Here is a 21090-nt window from a genome sequence, read left to right on the forward strand (position 1 = left end):
TTATAAAGAGCAAGACAGGAAAGCCAAGCGGGGAGCCACGACCGAGTTTTCCACCAGAGTGAAAAGTAACAGAGCGCCCAGCAGTGTCACTTCACATTAGGGGGGTAGTTGGGACCAACTCGGAAGAAGCAGCAGCTGACACTTCACGTTCAGAACTAAGACTAGGGCCTGTCTTCTCCCCAAGCCTCGGTCGTGCTAAGGCATGGGTAAATGAGTGCACAGGATGGATAGAAGAGGTCCACCCAGCAGGGACCACCGCCCTGCGCAGAACAAGTTCCACTGGGGCGGGAGCTCGGGCCGCGGGGAGCCGCGGGGAGGGAGAGATCGGCGGGCCCCAGGAAAGTCGTATCCTCGAGGGTCGTCCTGGCTGTCACGGCCGGGAACCCCCCCGTGCCAGTGGCCGCCCAAGCCCCGTGGGCACCTCAGCCCTCCAGACGGAGTGACGCTCCCTAATCACTCAGAAACGGAAAGAACTTTCTAGAGTCACAGAGAGACTTGAATCATGTTTCTCCAGGAGGCCTATCTCAAAAGAAAATATGAATACGGCGGCTTAATTCTAAGGTCTCTGTAAACATTCTGTCACTCCTTGAATCATTTTCTGCAGAACCGTCAACGCCCCGGTAAGGGCCTCATTTCCACAAACACTTGGTGTACCTCAAAACAGACGCCACCCTCTCCCAGACAGAGGACAGCCCTCTGGGGGGCGCTCGCGCGCCTGCTTCGACGCACGCCTGTGATGTTGGCGCCGGCGGGAGCTGCCGGAGCACTACCCCTCACAGAGCATTCTCGCCTCACGCTCTTGCTTTTTCTTGTTGACTGACTCAAGTCTGTTCCATGATCTTATCCTTCAACCTTTCCCTCAGAGTTAGCGGCTGCGTCTCAGGAAGTCGGAAGCCGCGGGGCGGGTCCGCGGTGACGCACCGGAAGCCGAGGAGAGGGAGCCTGGAGCCGGAAGCCGCGGGGCGGGCGGTGGCGCTCCCGGAAGTGGCGCGGACGTCGCGTGCGTCTGAGCGGTGCGTCGGGCTGCAGGAGAAGATGGCGGTCTCCACAGGTCGGTTCCTTGCCCGGCTGCCTGCTTTTCCACCCCGACCCGCGGGGCGTCTCATCTTGCATCTGGCGACCGGCCTGGTTGTGTGAGAGAAGCCACAGTACGGCCCCTCGACCGCCAGACTTCCTGCGTAGCGCAGGCGGAGCAGGGAGGGTCCTGGCGACCGTCGGGGCGGCGGTCGTGCCCCGCGTCGGCTGCGCGCCGGGGGGCTGGGCTGGGCCGGGCTCGCTGGGGGTCCGGCAGACGGTGCAGGATTCGGCTGGCGGGGTCCCGCGGGTGATGCGGGAGCGAGGAGAGGAGTCTGGGGCGGCCCGCTGTCCACCTCGGCGCGCGATGGCTCGTGTGGGGGTCGTGGATGGAGCGAGTCGGATCCTCTGGCTCGCCCTAACGTGGGCGGAGGGCCCATTCTTACCTGACTGAATGCGTGTTGTCTGTCTTTCCCGTGAATGGATGACTGCGGTGCCGACTAAGTAAAAGCAACGAGTGAGGTGAACGCTCATTGAAGAAAAAAACGACTTCTTAGATTAGCTTTTCAGCTCCTCTCTCCTACTGAATACAATTTTGGTTTCCTGTAAGCACAGATTTTGTGTTAACACTGAGGTTTTAGAAGTTTGACTATTTAAAAATGTTAAAAATGTTGAAAGCTGTATTAACCTAAAACCTTAGTACGTGTGGTCTTTCGTTTTTCTGATCGTTATTGAAACCAGACTAGAGAACAGTGTGGTTTTGTATTTCTTGCCATCATTGCACGAATTTTCGTTAAGTGGAATACTTTATTGTATGTTGCGATTGGTACTTTCAAGGTAGTACCTTTCTAGCTACCTTTTAATGGAAAATTGCGTCTTTTGTGTCTCTGTTCCGTGCAGGTGTCAGGATAAGCTGTTTAACGATTTTAGCATTGCGGAACTATTTCACGCTTAGCGTCAGAGCTAAGAGATAAAACATAGGTGATTTAAAAAGTGACGTTTTAGTGTTGAGACTCTGCTGTTGTCCTTGCTATTTGAAATCGAGTGTGCTCATGAATGGGGCCGTGTCTTTTTTAAGACTTGTGCATCCTATCTTTAGGTTCTTGAAAAATTAGTAATAAAATGGGTATTTTAACTTGATAGTTTTCATTTTGTAGATTTCTTTTTTAAACACAGTTTTTCTCCCCTGTACCATTTTACATATGAAAGAGTGTGGAAATATTTTGAAAAATGATTAGGTTATATTAATGACAGAAGCTTCTTGGTAACAACATTTAAGTCATTTTTGGAAGGAATTATAAAGAAGCTGCTGAGAGATTATTGGCATATTTTGTTGTACATCTGAAGCTTGAGTTTTATAGTTTATATTTAAGCATTCCAATTGTTACATTTACACTGATTTTATGTTTATGAGTTTTGAAATCTTAGCATAATTAGGAAGAATAACTGTTAGACTATTAATTGATGTTTTCTTAGACCCTGAAACTTGTTTTGACACTGTTGCTGAAAATTGCCTTGGTCAATATCAGATTATTCCTCTTCTGTGTTTTGTAACCTTGACAGTATCTTCCAGCATGGGGAGAGAGGAGTGCAGAAGCAGTTTTAGACTATGTTTTGTAAATAACTATTTTTAAATTACATTTTCGCTTAGTTATACTTTGGTATTGCTTGCTTCTTGGTAGCAAGGGAGGGAAACAGTACCTGTTTGTGAAATAAATATGATAAAGTTTGAAATTTAAAATAGATGAACTAGATGGATGTGCTGTACGTGTTTTTTATTTAAGCCAAATTAATGTAAAAATAACTGACCATCCAAAAAGAAAAAACACCGACAGATTTTTAAAAATCTTATTTAAAGCATTTTATTTTAACATGTATTATTTAAGTTGTATACTTTTACACTTGCTGTTACTAAGAAGAAAAATTGGGAAGAATTTTAATTAGACTTGGGACTTCCTAGGGGGGCGCTAGTGGTAGAGACTCTGCCTGTCAATGCAGGAGACATAAGAGACTCAGTTCGATCCCTGGGTCTGGAAGAATCCCTGGAGGAGGGCATGGCAACCCATTCTAGTATTCTTGCCTGGAGAATCCCATGGACAGAGGAGCCTGGAAGGCTACAATTCATAGGATCACACACAGTCAGACATGACTGAAGCAACTTAGTACTAATTAGACTGAGACCTCTAAGCTGGAAAATACTTTGCCATACCACTTGGTTGTCTTGTTTTGCAGTTGAGAAGACTGAGGCCTAAGGAAGTATAAGCTTTTACATAGTTGGTTAGCACCAGAGTCCAGATGAGAATTCAAGTGTCTTGCTCATTCTGGAATTGTGAATTTGGAGTAGTCCCGAAATGAGGAATCTTACTTCTTTTGAGACTTGAGAGTGGCTTTCATACTTCTCTTCTCTCTGCAGGTTCCTTGTCTCAGACTGTCAAGTGCTTCTCATGGATGGAAGTAGGACTGTGGTGGAGACTCCACTGGCTAGGTTTCCCTTTCCCAAGAGACAGTCATTTCTGGGAATCAAGATAATTTCATAGGGCATGACTCTACAGAATAGAAATTTGTTAGTATATTTGGTATGTGTGATTCAAAAATTTAATCGCAAGGAGGAAGCTCTACTACAGGCTTTGTTGTCTGTGAATTGAGTAAGCCGTGTGGTGAACCATCACCTGCAGACTGAGATGTGGCGTGTGGCCGCTGGTCGGGATTGCTTGGCAGCTACTCACATAGTCACTTGTGTATACTCTGTGCGTTTACTCATAGTGTGTGCCCTGGAGAGTGGAGTCCGAGTTCTCTTGTTGGTCTTGTGGACAGAAGAGTAACAGCCATGTGTACTCTGTGCTTATTCCTAGTGTGTGTGCCCTGGAGACTAGAGTCTAAACCCTCTTGTTGGGGGATTGGCATTTAAATCGTGGTAACTGAAAGTCACACATATGGAAATCATGAAAAGCAGAGATTGCCCATATGTGGAGACATCCACTTAGCAAGTATTTAGGGAGCTTTTTGACACCAAGCTTCAAAATTGATATAACAGAATAAATGGAATGAAACCTGGTGTTTAAAAGTTTGTTTTAAAAGTAGTTGACTGTTTGAAAAGAGCCAATATATTTATAAGATCTTTGAGATACTATGAGATGGCACTGCAAGACTGGATTCAGGAGTGTGTTCTTGTTTACAAGGTCTCCGCTGACTTGTGTTTAAGTGGATGTTATTTTCCGTTTAAGTTGTAACTCAGCAAAATTTCAGACCACAGAAGGGGAGAAATTCTTAGGGCTTTGTATAGGTGCTTACATACACTGGAATAATAGTTCTCATAGAAAGTACATTATGAATCATCTAGGCTCTAGTCAAGTTCATTTTATAGATAAACAGTGAATATATAGATATAAAGTGAGTTTCCCAAGATTATTTATGTTGATTCCAAACTAGTTTCTTGATTTCAGCTTCTTTGGTGCCTCTTCTGTATCACACTGTATTCTGTAAACTTGGTTGCTGCCTATAAATGAAATCATACAGCATCTGTCTTTTTCTGTGTGGCTTATTTCACTTCAGTCAGTTCAGTTGCTCAGTCATGTCTGACTCTTTGCGACCCCATGGACTGCAGCACACCAGGCTTCCCTGTCCATCACCAACTCCCGGAGCTTGCTCAAACTCCTGTCCATCAAGTTGGTGATGCCATCCAACCATCTCATCTTCTGTTGTCCCCTGTCCTGCCTTCAGTCTTTACCAGGATCAGGGTCTTTTCCATTGAGTTAGTTCTTCACATCAGGTGGCCAAAGATTGGAGCTTCAGCTTCAGAATCAGTCCTTCCAATGAATATTCAGGACTGATTTCCTATAGGATTGACTCATTTTATCTCCTTGCAGTCCAAGGGACTCTCAAGAGTCTTCTCCAACACCACAGTTCAAAAGCATCAATTCTTCTGCACTCAGCTTTCTTTGTAGTCCAACTCTCACATCCATACATGACTACTGGAAAAACCATAGCTTTGACTAGGTGGACCTTTGTTGGCAACGTAATGTCTCTGCATTTTAGTATGCTGTGTAGGTTGGTCATAGTTTTCTTCCAAGGAGCAAGTGTCTTAATTTCATGGCTGCAGTCACCATCTGCAATGATTTTGGAGCCCCCAAATAAAGTCTGTCAACTGTTTTCCACTGTTTCCCCATCTATTTGCCATGAAGTGATGGGACCAAATGCCACGATCTTTGTTTTCTGAATGTTGAATTTTAAGCCAACTTTTCACACTCCTCTTTCACTTTCATCAAGAGGCTCTTTAGTTCTTCGCTTTCTGTGATAAGGGTGGTATCATCTGCGTATCTGAGGTTATTGATATTTCTCCTGGCAATCTTGATTCCAGCTTGTGCTCCATCCAGCCCGGCATTTTGCATTATGTACTCTGCATTTAAGTTAAATAAGCAGGGTGACAACATACAGCCTTAACATACTCCTTTCCCAATTTGGAACCAGTGTGTTGTTCCATGTCCGGTTCTAATTATACTATTGAAGCCTCGCTTGGAGAAGCTTATTTCACGTGGCATAATACTGTCTAGGTCCATCCATGTTGCATGGCAACATTTCATTTCATTCTTTTTTATGGCTGAATAGTGTTGCAGTGTGTGTGCATGCCTGCCACATTTTCTTCAGTCATTCATGTATTGATGGGAACCTAGGTTGCTTCCACATCTTGGCTATTGTACATGATGCTGCAATAAACATAAGGGCGTGTGTATCTTTTTAAAATAGTGTTTTTGTTCTCTTCCATTAAATACCCAGGAGTAGAATTGCTAGATTGTATGGTAGTTCTATTTTTAACTTTTTGAGGAAGCTCTATTCTGTTTTACATGGTGGTTGCACCAATTTACATTCCCATGAGCAGTGCACAAGGGTTCCCTTTTCTTCACATTATTGCTGACTTGTTATTTGTTGTCTTTGTGATGACAGCCATTCTGACGGGTGTGAGGTGGTATTTCATTGTGGTTTTCATTTGCATTTCCCAGATGGTTAGTGACCTTGAGCATCATCTTTTCATGTGCTTGTTGGCCATCTGTGTGTCTTCTTTGGGAAAATGTCCTGTTCAAATCCTCTGCCCACTTTTTAAAATCCAATTTTCTTGTTTGTTTGTTTTTAATGTTGAATTGTATGAGTTCTTTGTATATTTTGGGTATTAACTGCTTGTCGGATTCAGTGTTTGCAAATGTCTTCTTCCATTCCATAAGCTTCCTTTTTCTTTTGTTGATAATTTCCTTTGCTGTGCAGAAGCTTTTAGTTGATGTCTCATTTTGTTTATTTTTGCTTTTTTTCCCCCTTGCCTGAGTAGACAGATCCAGAAAATTATTGCTAAAACTGATGTCAGAGAGCGTGCTCCCTGTGTCTTCTAGGAGTTTTAAGGCATCAGGTCTTAGATTTAAGTCTGATCAGTTTTGAGTGTATTTCTTTAGATGGTATAGGGGAGTAGTCTAGTATGATTCACGGTCATATTGCTGTCCAGTTCTCCAGCACCATTTATTGAAGTCACTGTCTTTGCTCCTTTGTATATTCTTGTCTCCGTTGTAGATTAATTGCTCATGTAAGTGTGGGCTCATTTCTGGCTTGCTAAGCTGCTAAGTTGCTTCAGTCGTGTCCGACTCTGTGCAGCCCCACAGACGGCAGCCCACCAGGCTCCCCCATCCCTGGGATTCTCCAGGCAAGAATACTGGAGCGGGTTGCCATTTCCTTCTCCAATGTATGAAAGTGAAAAGTCAAAGTGAAGTCGCTCAGTCGTGTCTGACTCTTAGCGACCCCATGGACTGCAGCCTACCAGGCTCCTCCGTCCATGGGATTTTCCAGGCAAGAGTACTGGAGTGGGGTGCCACTGCCTTCTCATAGGCTTATCCATGTTTAAAAAATAGTTGACTGTCTTTTTATTGTTGAGTAGTAAGAGTTCTTTCTATGTTCTGGATACAAGTTCGTTAGCTATGTGTTTGTATTTTCTTTTACCTTCTTGATGGTGTCCTTTGAAACCTCAGAGTTGTAAATTTTTATAAAGTCCAATTTATTTTTTCTACTTTATTAAGATGGGAAGTCTGGCTTTTGATATGTGCTTCATTGTTTGACTCTGTTTTAAAAACATCATGTTGGTATATGTGAGTTCTCAGTGATGGTCTGGTTGTGATTACTGTACATGATTACCATCTGACAGCGGGCAGGAGTCTAAGCCCTGCCTTGCCAGGTGTGAGGTTTAAGGTTAAATTAGAGAAGGCAATGGCACCCCACTCCAGTATTCTTGCCTGGCACATCCAATGGACGGAGGAGCCTTGTAGGCTGCACTCCATGGGGTCGCTGGGAGTCGGACACGACTGAGCGACTTCACTCTCACTTTTCACTTTCATGCATTGGAGAAGGAAATGGCAACCCACTCCAGTGTTCTTGCCTGGAGAATCCCAGGGACGGGAGAGCCTGGTGGGCTGCCATCTATGGGGTCACACAGAGTCGGACACGACTGAATCGACTTAGCAGCAGCAGCAAAGAGAAATACAGCCAGGTAACAGGCATGCTCCAAGCAGTTTATTCTTTGTAAGTATATAATCATTCGAAGATTTTTTCAGCCTAGTGTCTGGAATGCTGTTGAAAAGGACCAACAGCGCATAGCTTGGTTCACTGTTTGTTTTTCGTGGTAGTGTCACCTGCTCCCTCAGTTATCAGTTACGGTTGACTAACCAGTATTGATATAAGTGGTTGTTTCCTGAGAGGATATACTTAAGTTATTGAGAAGTTTTTAATTTTTTGAAGTGTTTACCTACCGGCAGCAACTTGGCAGGATCGCTCCTTTGTTTCTAGCTGCAGCTCCCGGGAGTCCCAGGCGAGCATTTGTGCTCCTGGAAGTGGTCTCTGTCAGGGGAGAGAGTGCCAGCCCTCGATCCCCTTAGAAGTCTCTGCTAGCGAGGGACCAGAGGCGGCCTGACCGCCCTCCACCCCCGTTTCTTCTGAGGGAGGCATTCCTCCTTAGCTCTGAAGTAAACGGTGCTGGCAGCTCTCCTGGAGAACATTGAGTCACTCTGTTCTCACTGGCTTGTCTGTTCCATGGAGATACCAATAGGGTGTTCAAGCAAATCTTTTGGGACAGCTTACTGCATTTGAATGCGTCTGCTTCCGTGATTGTCCTCGCTTGCCGTCTCTGCCAAGATGCTAGGCAAAGGAGTCTGTGTCCTCCACCAGTAGCACTTCTTACAGGACAGGCCATTAAGTGTGGACAGAGAGGTGGACAGTAAGCATCTGCCGGAAACGCACCCTGGGTTTATTGAGCGCCTCTGGCACTCTCGGCATTACTTACGGTCCAGTTTCTATGTAAGTGATTTTAATGATGAGAAGACAAATGGCACAAGTAAAATCTAGCTTTCCTCCTTAGTGTATTATAATGTTTTACTCATAAATTTTGTTTTGAGCTTACTTTTCTGAAATGAAACAGTACTAAGGATATTTAGTGTTTGGGTGCATTCATTAAATAAACACATGAAGCAGCTTGTTTTCTTCCTTCCCTGAGTTAGTATATCGCATGTGGGATGTAAGAAGAGTTCCAGAATTTGGGGAGTGGCTGGGGGCAGAGTGGTTTTGGCTGTAACCTGTACCAGTAGCGTGATTCACCCTCTGCTGTATGTAGTGCAGCCTCCACACCTTGGCTCCAGGTTCTTCACAAACCCTGTAATGCAGAGGTCTGTCTTCCTGGTGATTGAAGGTAAATTCAGATGCTTCACAGGTACACCGTTGAGTTGAAATTTTTTCAGATTTATTTTTATTTACTATAGTTCATCAATTCTAAGACAAATTTTAATATCTTAAATGGATATATGGCTTCAGACAGGGATTTCTTCTTATGATTTGGGGGTTAACTGGCTGGGCCTGGTTGTCTCCCTTCACCTGACGACGGGCTTGGCCTTTGCCCAGGGCCTTGTTTCTTGTCCATGTGGTCAGTCTAGGCGTCGTGTTTGGACTTCCTTGCATCCCAGTAGTGTCTGGGAGTCAGAACTTAAATGGTAGTTGGCTTCCGAAAGACCAAACAGAGGGTACCAGGGCTCTAACAAGGCTGGTCCCAGAACCGCACTAGTGTCGCATTCTACCAGAACAAGTGGCAGGGCCAGCCCAGATTCAGGGGGGCCGGGAGGGGCCCAGCCTGGAGCCTGGAGAAGCTGCTCGCAGCTGACTCTGTGCTGGATGCTGCCTGCCGCCTCGTGCTTTGTTCTTGGGGGTGAATTTCACGCAGTGGGGTTTTAAGTCAGTGCACATGAATATTTAAGAATTCTTGTGATGGTTTGTCAGTTTACCCCTTCAGCAAGGTGTATTCAGTTTTCAGTGATGTGTTGAGGTGGATAAATGAGTTTTTCCACTGTCTTGCCGGCATTGTGTTTACCATGGTGTTAATTTTATTTTTTGATGGGAGTTTAATAATAATATGATTTTTTTATCTGCATATTTTTGTTGTTCAATTATTTGTATTTTACACCTGTGAAATATATTATCCAATTACTACTTAAGTGCAGCTGGTTATTGACATAGGGTTTTAGTTGTTTAAAAATCAACTTAAAATTTTTCCCTTATAGCTCAGTTGGTAAGGAATCCGCCTGCAATGCTGGAGACCCCGGTTCACTTCCTGGGTCTGGATGATCTGCTGGAGAAGGGATAGGCTACCCACTCCAGTATTCTTGGCCTTCCCTTATGGCTCAGCTGGTAAAAAAGTTCGTTTGCAATGCAAGAGGCCTGGGTTCGTTTGATCCCTGGGTTGAGGCCTGGGTTCGTTTGATCCCTGGGTTGGGAAGATCCCCTGTAGAATAGAAAGGCTACCCACTCCAGTATTCTGGCCTAGAGAATCCCATGAACTGTATAGTCCATGGGGTCGCAAAGAGTTGGACACAACTGAGCGACTTTCACCTTATTTTTATTACTTTTCCCCCTTTGCATTTGTGTTTTTTAAACTTCTTCGAGTCATGTCTCTTGTTCTGAAACTCCTTCAGATGGAATTCCAGGGTCCTAAACCTGGGAGGAGCTTTGGGAATACTGTGGTTCTGGAGGGATTCTGAACCCGAGGATAGAGGTGGGGAGCAGAGACCGGGGGGACAGGAGTTCTCCTTTCTGCCCAATCCAGTGGACTCCCTCCAGAAGGAGGCTTGCACACGTTGGTCATTGAGCTGGGGTGGAGTGGGCAAAGCTTGGACGTCATCACCTGTGAGTTTTAGCTCCGTATTTGACGTCAAAGTATGCAGCTGTCTGCTTTTGTGGTAGAGCAGATCCACTGCCTTATGGAACGTGCCCGTTGCCTTGGTCGTCTCGGTGCTTCTCCTGTGCCTTGTTTTCCTTGTCTTGCTGCCCTGGTATGCTGTGTGCTCCATGAGGGCAGGGCGGCCTAGCACAGTCCGTAGCTCGTACTCGGTGTTTAGTTTTGGTTGTCAGATAACAAAATCACAGAATTACAGTAAAATGTACTGCGTTTTCTTTAGTGGAGGCATGTGGTGTTTTTTCCCTGTTTCCTCTTTAGTTACAGTTGATACTGTACCCTGCCTCCCCATCCTTAAAGTCTGGGCTTCAATCCCGCCTTGGGTCCTTGTCACCAAAGGTTAAGTCTGAATTTGCAAGCACACCTGTCCCTCCTGACAGTTTCTGGCTCTTTGCTCATTTATCCTCAGCTGCTGTCCCCAAACATTGCCTGCAGTTCCCTCTGTCCTTTTTTTGATACTGTTTTTACTTTTCTGTTGAGACAAAAGATTTAAAACACAAGAAAATGCGTAAGTACACATGTTACACCCCCTCCCACCCCCGCCCAGCTCTCCCAAATGGTAATAAGTTTTTCTTGCTTCAGGTTGTTTTGTTTTTTGGAGAAACAAGACGTTACCTGCACCCTTCCAAGTACTAGGCCGTTTCTTCTTTGCCCAGAGGTGATCAGTATTCTGACTTTGGAGTCTGTTCCACAAGTATTTTTATACTCTTGCTAGATATGTATGTACTCAGAACGGTATAAAGGTCTGTTGTTATATAGCTTTTTTGTTTATTTCTCTTTGTGATTATGGTAAAGTGTATGTAATATACAGTGTACTGTCCTAACTTCCTCTGTACAGTTCAGCAATGTTACATATTCACTTTGTTGGGCAACCGTAAAACTGAAACTGTGCACTCATTAAACAATGTGTTGTAAAATTTTAGCATTAATTGATACTTGTAGCTCTGATTCTTTCATTTTAATTGCAATATCATTGTGTCATGGGTTATGCTATGTTATGTCTGGATTGTTTCTAAATTTTCACGGTTAGAAATCACAGTACATGAGTGTTCCTGCCTTTCTCTAGCCCGGTGCCAGCATCTCTGTAAATGTTACCAGTTTCCTCCTGAAGTAGTTGTGCCAGTTTATTCCAGCTTCAGCAGTGGAAGAGCCTTCATCTCCATATCTTTGTCAAACCAGGTGTTGCCAGAGTTAACATTTGTTTGTCAGTCTGGCGGATGGTCTTTAGGGTTTAATTCTTGTTTTCCCAGGCAGTGAGAGTTGTGGCTAAGAGGTTGGCCTTGGGAACTCATATCATGTATATGGGCCGTTTTGTTTTTTCCTTTAATGAAGATCTCAGACTAAGGACTTAAAATATTTAAAACTATTAAATAAGGATAGTACCACCACCATGCACGCATAGACACACACAGGATAAAGGCAAGTGGAAGGCAAGGGCTCCGAGATGGCCAGCCATCAGAGGGCAGCTGACGCGCATGCTGCAGATTCACAGCCGCACAGCCCCACCTTGTGGTGCGTTCTCTTTACAGACATTAGTGGTGGGGAGAAACGAAGCCAGAGTACTCCAGGCCTCAGTTTGAAAATAGAACTTACTGATATTTGTTTGAGTCTTATACTTAAAAAAAAAAAAAAAAAAAAAAGAACAACCTTAGCTGCTGTAACCCTTTAAATGTTACCATTGCCGGTAATCTTACAATTATATTCTCAAAATGCTGCTTTGAAAAATGGTGAGAAGTTTAGCAGTCACTCCGTTTATTGCTTTTATGGCACTTACATAAAAAGAAACATTTTTACATTTTTTACTTTGTAGTTTTGGATGCTTATAAAGCTCTCCTAACTGAATTGTTTTTGAAAGGGAGGAAAGGAAATTACACACAAATTTAGAATTTTTCTTGGGGAATGATTTTGTAGATGGTGAGGGTGATCAGGCTCCTTTCATATTCCTTTAAAGAACAGCTCAGGAGCGACAGATGGTGGAGATTCTGACGGAGTGGCTGTTCCAGGGTGCGAGCACAGTGTGTGTGCATAGACGCTCTCGGCTCAGGGACCCCTTCTGGGTCATTCTTCTGGACTGCACAAGGCTTGACTTCTCACAAAACATAGGTCAAGGTGAATGGAAGATTTATGTAATTTTTCTTAATATGAACACTAAAATGATGAGAGTCAGTTTATCCTGTTTGAGACCGATCACCTTACAGAGGCTCTGTGAAGTGGAAACCGCGGTGGCTTCCCTTTCACAGAGGAACCTGCAAGGGGCCCTGCCCGAGAGGCAGCAGCACTGGGAGCTGGCTGGGCAGGTTGGAGGTCTGGTCTGCGCCCACGGTGCTGCCTGGAGAACCTAATGCTTGAGAGTGACCTCGGTCTGGAAACTGGGCGTTAATACTGGGGCTGACATGACTTAGTACAACAGCAGCAACAGCTGCCACTTAAAACTGTGTGACCTTGAGTAGGTCATTTAACTCCTTCAAACTGCAGTTTCTACAACTGTAAAATGGGTGCTTTTAGGATCCAATGTGATAGTTTATTTAGTACAGAGGGTACACTAAGCAAATGGTTATTAATAGTTATTATAGTTGTAATAATGCTTACTCTTGTTTTGTGGTTTCTGACGTATCCGTTTCTGTGGCCCAAAATTTTAAAGCACTTTTTATGAAGCACAGTACATAAAGTGACTACTATTTCTAAGTTACAATATTTATTGGCTTTTCATTATTTGTCCAGAAGGACTACTATGAATCAGTAACTGAAAGAGATGTTTTAGTTGCTCTGCGGCATGTGGGATCTTCCTGGACTGGGGATTGAACCTGTGTCTCTTGCATTGGCAGGAGGATTCTTTACCACTGAGCCATCAGGGAAACCCTGAAAGAGATGTTTTAGTTTCGGCAGGAGAGATAAGTTATGCAGAATGACAGTCGCCTTAAAAGAGATGTCACTGTTTTTTCCTGCCTCGTAATTGTGTGCGTGCTTGCTTCTGAGAGTGGGAAGGGAGGGAGGGAGGCAGTGCTCCAGAGCCAGCGGAGGGGTCTTGGTTTTTCTCAGAACTTGCGCAGTGGGGCTGGGGAGTGTTTCAGGATGGAAGCTGTTGAGAGCTTGCAGACCACAGGGTCCATCCTCTGGAGAGGCCAGGCCAGTGATCCTGAGAGAGGCTGTGATCAAGTCACATGCTGTATCACCAGCCCTGCTGGTTCCAGGGGTTGGAGGCCAGGATGGTGATGGTGGCAAAACTAGGTTCAGTGAGAATGAGGGGGTGGGGACTGTGAAAGGCTGGGGTTCTGGGCAGAGGGGAAGATTTTTTATTAAGATTGGAGACATAGAGTGATGAGGTCTAAAGGGTTCAGAAGTGGAAGTGTGAGAAGGGCTGTGGAAGTGTGAGAAGGGCTGTGAAAGTGTTGCTGGGTTGGGCCAGGGTGGGACGGACATGTCATAGGGAATTACCCACCAGGAGACTGGCTCTCCAGCGTCAGACCTGCTCACAGTGGAGGCAGGACGCTGTGGTTATTAGGCAGCCAGCAGACTGGTTGAGGACCAAGGGTGGGGTCAGCATTCTAGAAAGTAGTGCCTTTTAGTGCATTTTTACAAATGGAACGTAGTTCTCTTTTTTACAGATCACTGGAGAGTATGTGCTAATGCAGTGACACTTTTATGGACTTTGTGGTCATGCCTGTTTACCTGATGCATTGTTCTTGGCAGAAATCTCAATTATGGGAAAATAATCACTTGTAATGATTCCCTTATGATTGATTTATGTCACTGTAAAACTGGTTAGGTGTTGATATACATGTTCTGTGCTGCTCTTATGTTTGGAACAATGCTGTCTGTAGCTTTTTCATTTTGAAGAGTTATTATTATTAGATTGAGCATTTCCTGGGGCAGAAGACTTTTTAGAGAATTTTGTCTTTTTGGTAAATAATTTTTAATGGTTAATTTGGGAAAAGCTGAATTTGATTGTGTGTAGCCCTTATAATTATGAGCTACTTACATTGGCTTCCTTTTGTATAGGCGTTAAAGTTCCCCGTAATTTTCGTTTGTTGGAAGAACTTGAAGAAGGACAGAAAGGAGTGGGCGACGGTACGGTCAGCTGGGGCCTGGAAGATGATGAAGACATGACACTCACAAGGTGGACAGGCATGATCATTGGGCCACCACGGGTCAGTGCATACATTGCATTTATTTCCTATGAATATTTATTGTAACTTTCAAGTATGCATTTTATTTTATGTTATTAATATTAAAGTAAATAGTTAAGATAACTTTAACTGAAACAGTTCATGACTTTTTACTTATTTTTTGTACATTTGTTGATGCTGGATTTTCTGGAGGAGTTGGGGGAGGGGAAGACTGGTGTGATCATTGCTGTCAGAGTGTTTGCAATTCAGTAGAGGAGAAGGCATGAATGCAGACACAGACTGAATGTGGCAGAGCGAGCCCACTGTGGGACTGTGGAATATGTCTCTTCTAGCTGGAATAATTGAGGAAGGCTGGACAGTGGAGGAAGTTGCCTTTGGAGTGCCTAAAGGACTGGCTGGTAGGATTTCAGAAGGTGAGATGGGGATGGAGAACGTTCCAGATAGAGAGTGGAAAAGGTGAGGCGTGGAGCGGAGGGGTATTTGGGAAGAGCAAACAGCGTGCCGTGAGGTAACATGCTGCTAACCGGCCGTGTGTATCAACAGGGTTCCCAAACTGGTTTGTGTTGAGTGCACATTGCTGTTGGCCAGTGACGGTTGATTGGCCTTGGAAATGTTCTGGCTTCGATGTCTTCACCTATAAAATATGTCAGAAAGGCTGATTCTTGCATGTTTCCTAGCGTTGTTGGCCACAGACCTATTGTTTTAATTTTAGGTCTTTCTCAAGTTCGTGACTTTTTATTTTTACTCAAAATCTTTTTTAGATTGGAAAATTTTTTTGTACCTTGTATTCCTCACTCAAAGGCCCCATTTGCTGCATGCCCCGCAGCAAGTCTTTTAAATAGGTTTTGTATGACCTTTGACTTTGTTAGAAAGAATGCAAATTTTAAGTTTCTTTTTAATCTTTGGTTTTGTGTACTGTTTGCTACCTGTAATGGAACTATTTCAACTGTTTTGCTTTTGGGTAGAATTTAGATTTTTTTATTTTTATAAAAGAAAAATGGTCAGGTAATTAGCATTGATAACTTCAGACAAATGTTTGTTTACCGTTTTCTGATATTCCTTTGTAGAATTCATGCACTCTCCTAAACTAACAAGTTCCCTCTTCCTCCACTGCTCTGATTTTTCCATTAGACATGTAAGGAAGGAAATAAAATGCTGATGGTTAAAATTCTTGTCATTTTGTAACTCAGTTTTTGTAATGAAAACCTTGATTTTTCACTACCTGTGAACAGTATCACCATGGTCTGTTTGGTAAAAGTAAGTGCCTATAACTTTTGAGCATTCTTACTTAATGAATACCTTGAAGATTGCACAGTCTGAACTGAGTGGAGTATGCTTTCAGAATTACTTAGATTTTTTCCTTTTTAATTATTTATTTTGGGCTGTGCTACATCTTCACAGCTGCACCAGCTTTTCTGGTTGTGGTGAGTGGTGGCTACTTTCTAGCTCCGGTGCTCGGGCTTCTCCTTGCAGTGGCTTTTCTTGTTGTGGAGCACAGCTCGAGGACTCAGTGGTTGCAGCACGTAGGCTCAATAGTTGCGGCATGTGGGATCTTCCCGTATCAGGGCTCGAACCCACGTCTTCTGCATTGGCAGGCAGATTCTTTACCACTGAGCCACCAGGAAGTCCTGAAATTACTTAGATTTGATTTTTCTCCCATTTGTTCCTTTCAGGGAACTTGAAGAGTGTTGGAGTTTATGTAAAGTAAGACCCTCAGCCCCATAACCTAGTTTGCAGATAATCTCTCTCCCAGTTCGGTCATCCGCAGGACCCCCACACTGGCTGTTCCCTGGTGTCACTGAGCCACAGGAAGCCCCTGTGTCCGGCTGTGCCCACTGGGGGCCTGGCTGTTGTAGGGTAACATGGGGGTGGGCCAGCTGGCAGGGTTTCAGAGACTGGTGTGCCTCCTGCCGCTTTCTATGGTGGTCGACTTGGAGCCCCTTCCCCTTCTTGTGGTGCAGGAGGGCGCAGCCTGAGTGGACCCTGTCCGCCAGCCAGGCTTCAGCCCCCTCGCTGAGCTGGGGGGCTAGGTGAGGGCTTGTGGTCCCAGCATTCGTTCAACTGCCTTTTAATTAAACTTGCAGGAGCTGGTATCTCATCTTGGTTGTTTTTTCTTTGTAGGGTACCAGATTTAGAACAGTTTTGTCCCACCTTTAGGGTAATGTGAAAATTGCTACCTTAACGTTCTGTTACTTGGTTAGTTGTTTCTTGTTTTTTATATTATTAAGATCCCTGGTTGCTTTATATTATTCCAGTATTTATTTGGATTTATATAATTAGCAGTTTTGTTTTTCCATGTTTGTTAAATTTTTAGCATTAGAGATTTAGTAACTTTTTCCAAGTTTACTTTTATGTAAGTGAAGTACCATATCACTTTAGAAGTTTTGAGAATTAAATTAATTAATAATTAGGCAATAGGAGAGTATCTGACTCTAGTATATAGTTCTTGAATAGTAGTTCCTTTTACTTACTACTCTCTTCTTTACTCTTTTGTTAGGTAACAGAAAGGCTTGGCTCTTAATTTAAAATCCAGTGAAGGAGAAATTAATCCAGGGTATCAAAAGTTAGGATGTTTAATTTTAAGCATTGTAGGCTAGTTTAGTGTTTGTTTGTTTTTAACTGAAAAACTTTTATAATTTGCGTAGGTCTTACCATGACTTTCTAAAGGTGTATCTTGTTACCTGCACCTGTGTCGAGATACAGACCGTTTCTGTCACCCTAGAGAGTCCCTTGCCCCTCCTCGACCCCAGACCTGACCCGGTGACTACTTCCGACGCCCTAGAGTATTTTGCCCGTCAGAGAACTTGGTGTAAGTGGAATCGTGTAGCCTGTGTACCAAGAGGCCTGCTCCTTTTGACTGGGTGCGCCTCAGGTTCACCTACATTGTTTCATCCGTGCGCTGCGTAGTGGTTTGTTTCTTTTTATTATGGTGGGGATATGCCACAGTGTGCTTGTCACTTCCCCTGATCATGGTTCTCTCTGGTTATTGCAAATAAAGTTGCTGTGATTATAGGTCATCTTGTGAACATAGGTTTGTTTCCATTTCTCTTGGATCAAAAATGCCTAGGGTTGGAATTGCTGCGTAGTAGGGGAGTTAGGTGGAGAAGGCAATGGCACCCCACTCCAGTACTCTTGCCTGGAAAATCCCATGGACAGAGGAGCCTGGTAGGCTGCAGTTCATGGGGTCGCTGGGAGTCGGACACGACTGAGCGACTTCACTCTCACTTTTCACTTTCATGCATTGGAGAAGGAAATGGCAACCCACTCCAGTGTTCTTGCCTGGAGCATCCCAGGGACGGGAAGCCTGGTGGGCTGCCGTCTATGGGGTTGCACAGAGTCGGACACGACTAAAGCGATGCAGCAGCAGCAGCAGCAGGGGAGTTAGGGAAGGGGAGTTGAATGTGTCTAGTGAAATGCATAGGAAAAAATGCCATATTTTTTCCACAATAGTTATACCATTCCCTATTCCTAGCAAAGTATGAGAATTCTGATTGTTGCCGTGTACTTTGAGTATTTTTAAGAGTATGAGATTTTTCAGGGGCTTTTTTTGTTTTCTTTTTCTTGTAGTTGATTTACAGTGTTGTCTTAGTTTCAGGTGTACAGCAGAGTGATTCAGTTTTATCTACCTTTGTGTCTATGTTTATTTCAGATTATTTTCCCTTAAAGATTATCACAAAATACTGAGTATAGTTCCCTGTGCTGTACAGTGGGGTCCTTGTTGGTTATCTAATTATTATACTTTTACTGCAAGTTCTAGAGAGGCTGGTATGTGTGTGAGTGGAGAGCAACAGACAGGTGTCTCCTTGACCTTTTTAGTTCTTTTTAAGCCTTTCTGGATCCTGGGCATACTGTTAATATATGCTTGCTGTTAAACTTAGATGAGTTTTATATAGCTGTTTACTTTTTAAAAATACTGAAACATTTATTAATATATGTACAAGATTGTTGTATACATTTTAAACCATGGTTATTAACACCCGAGATCTACCTCCACTGGGGAGATCTCTTACTATGAGAGAGAAAGCCGTGGATCCGTTGGGGTGACTGAGATCCATAGATGGTCAGCTTCTTTTTTTCCAGATTTATACAAGAATCAACAGGTATTAAATTTGTCACTTTCATTTATGTTTTATTTTTTGTTTTAATTGCACACTAACTGTATTTTTGCTAACCATATAGATCAAATAAATTTGTTGAAAAGTAAATTCTTGATCACACATGTGGCAATATTAAGTACATTTATCTTGTGCTTTTCCGATTTATTAGCGCTTGAATATTGTTATTATTTCTGCCTTCCAGACAAATTATGAAAACAGAATATATAGCCTGAAAGTAGAATGTGGACCTAAATACCCAGAAGCTCCTCCATCAGTTAGATTTGTAACCAAAATTAATATGAATGGAATAAATAATTCCAGTGGAATGGTAAGTTAAAGTAGTTATTTTATTTTTACACAACCTATAAGTTTATAGTCAGGAGAACATTAAAACAACAGAGAAGCAAGTGGAAGCTGTTTATTGGGTTGATAATCCTAGTAAGTTGAGTATTTTTATTATGAAAGGTGTTGGATTTTGTCAGAAGCTGTTTTGTGTCTGTAGAGATAGTCGTGGGTTTTTCTCTTAATATGGTGTGTTACACTGATTTTTGTATGTTGAGCCAACCTTGCACTTCCTGGATAAATTCTGCTTGGTTATGGTGCATAATCAAAATGTCTGTATGTTGATCAGGGTCAGCCATAGGTGAAAGTTTATAGCTTTCTCAGGCTTTGAAGCCTGTGTGCAGCCTTGCACATGTGTGTGTCTCCTGGACCCTCAGGTGTGTATGGGACTTTGTAGCCTCACTGGACATCTCCTCTCCTAGCATTTCCTGTGGCGTCTTTGGTCCCCTTCCTGCTTGCCCTCTTGCTGCCGCTTCAGGCAGTAGAACTATTAAAACAGTTTTTTCTTTAATTTTTTAAAAATTGTATTTTTTATTAAAGTATAGTTGATTTACAATATTATATTTATTTCAGATGTACAATATAGTGATTCAGTAGTTTTATAAGTTATACTCCATTTAAAGTTATTGTGAAATTATGGTTATCTTTCCCTGTGCTGTACAACACATCCATGGTGCCTCTGTATTTTCTACATAGTAGTCTGTGTCTCTGGTGTTACACATTAGACACTGGTTATTTTTGACAGGTACCAGGGTGAAGAGGGGGTGGTCAGGGAATAGGTAGTCCTCAATGGGCAAGTTTCCAGGGAGCTGCCAGATAGGCCAGGCGACGGCAGGTACCTGTGGCTGAGACTTCGAAGGGGCTGTAGCCCCAGCCTGTCCGTCTCCCCCAGTGGAAGGTGAGTTCAGCACAGTGCAAAGAGCACGCTGGAGTGGGATCTGAAAGCAGAAGTCAAGGTTACCACTGTCTGCTGATCCTGGTGTGAGTAACTGCTCAGGCCTTGGATTGTGGCCCTAAGTATTGTGTGGACCTGTGGTTTTATAATGTTTGCTTTTGTGAAAATAGTGCCTGACTGGATTTTTAAAGCCCTTCTTATTAAAGTACATCTAGTAAATTGGTGCCCAAGTACTTTAAACTTCGTAGTTAATTGTACTTTTTCCCCTCCTTTCAGGTGGATGCACGAAGCATACCAGTGTTAGCAAAATGGCAAAATTCATATAGCATTAAAGTTGTACTTCAAGAGCTAAGACGTCTAATGATGTCCAAAGAAAATATGAAGCTTCCACAGCCACCAGAAGGACAAACATACAACAATTAATTTTAGTGGATCTCAAACTTGTCTTAAATCAGCAACCTTCTACTCATGTTAATGTCTTGATTAAATATCACAATGCAAAATACCCACACATTAAAGTAAGATAATTCCAGCTGGTAAACATGACCTGGACGTTTGTAAGAATATATTTAATATATGTACACCCATTATGTTTTCAGGTAACAGGAAGAAAATTCAGCAGTCTTTTCTTGTTAAGGCACCACCACTTAAGCACGCACCTGGAGTCCTCACTGGAGCTCAGGTTTGCAGGTGAGAGCACAGCAAGAAGTGTCGGCTGGCTGTGCAGGCAGGTGTGTTTCTGATGAGAAAGCCGAGAAGGAAACTCGAGTGGCGTGCTCCATCATCTTGCTTAGAGAAAGAGCTTCAGTTGAAATTGTCTAAAGTAGCAGGTACAATGAATATTGTCACAAAGTGTGTTCATTTTTGAAGCGGTATGGGTGCTGACTACTAGTAGTATCAAAAATATGTTCAGGATTGTTTTGATACCTGTATTTATAATAAAAAATGTTGTGGGGGAGGTGGATGAATTTCTGTTACAAGCTGTTCCTGTGTGTTCCATGTAACAGATGTGGTAAATATTTGTTTACAGTCTTTGTTGGACAGACCATGCATTTACGTTTAAATGAAATCAAAAAGGAATTAGGTGTATGGATATGTGATTTGGAGATTAAAGTTAGTCTTAAATTGTAAATAAAATGTGGAATGTGTCTTCAGAAACTGTGCCATTTCTGTTATATTGATGTGTGTGTACAGTAACTTGCTGAGATTGCAAAAATTGGAATTCTTGTAGCTGTTCATCTATACACATCTCTCATTATTTATCCCGTATGGTATACTTCTTGCAAATTGGAATTTGCAGAGTATTTCAGAGTACAGATTTCCTATTCGGCTTTAATTTCTTGTTAGGAGGAATAATCCCAGGTATTATGT

General features: G+C 43.2%; 1 protein-coding gene across 3 annotated transcripts; it reads left to right on the top strand.

Moving 5' to 3' along the window:
* The first annotated feature begins 819 nt into the window (after positions 1-819).
* Positions 820-20877, top strand: UBE2V2 (ubiquitin conjugating enzyme E2 V2). Of its 3 annotated transcripts, none has more exons than XM_055545950.1 (4): positions 820-1051; positions 14258-14406; positions 18685-18810; positions 20319-20877. In XM_055545950.1, exons 1-4 carry the CDS (start codon positions 835-837, stop codon positions 20460-20462), a joined length of 636 nt encoding a protein of 211 aa, XP_055401925.1. In that variant the 5' UTR covers positions 820-834; the 3' UTR covers positions 20463-20877. The 3 variants fall into 3 exon arrangements, with proteins under 3 accessions (XP_055401925.1, XP_055401924.1, XP_055401926.1); XM_055545949.1 differs by lacking the exon at positions 20319-20877 and adding an exon at positions 19996-20317; XM_055545951.1 differs by lacking the exons at positions 820-1051; positions 20319-20877 and adding exons at positions 12214-12367; positions 19996-20317.
* The last annotated feature ends 213 nt before the right edge of the window (positions 20878-21090 follow it).

The sequence above is a fragment of the Bubalus kerabau genome, chromosome 14, assembly GCF_029407905.1.
Source record: "Bubalus kerabau isolate K-KA32 ecotype Philippines breed swamp buffalo chromosome 14, PCC_UOA_SB_1v2, whole genome shotgun sequence".
Lineage (NCBI taxonomy): Eukaryota > Metazoa > Chordata > Mammalia > Artiodactyla > Bovidae > Bubalus > Bubalus kerabau.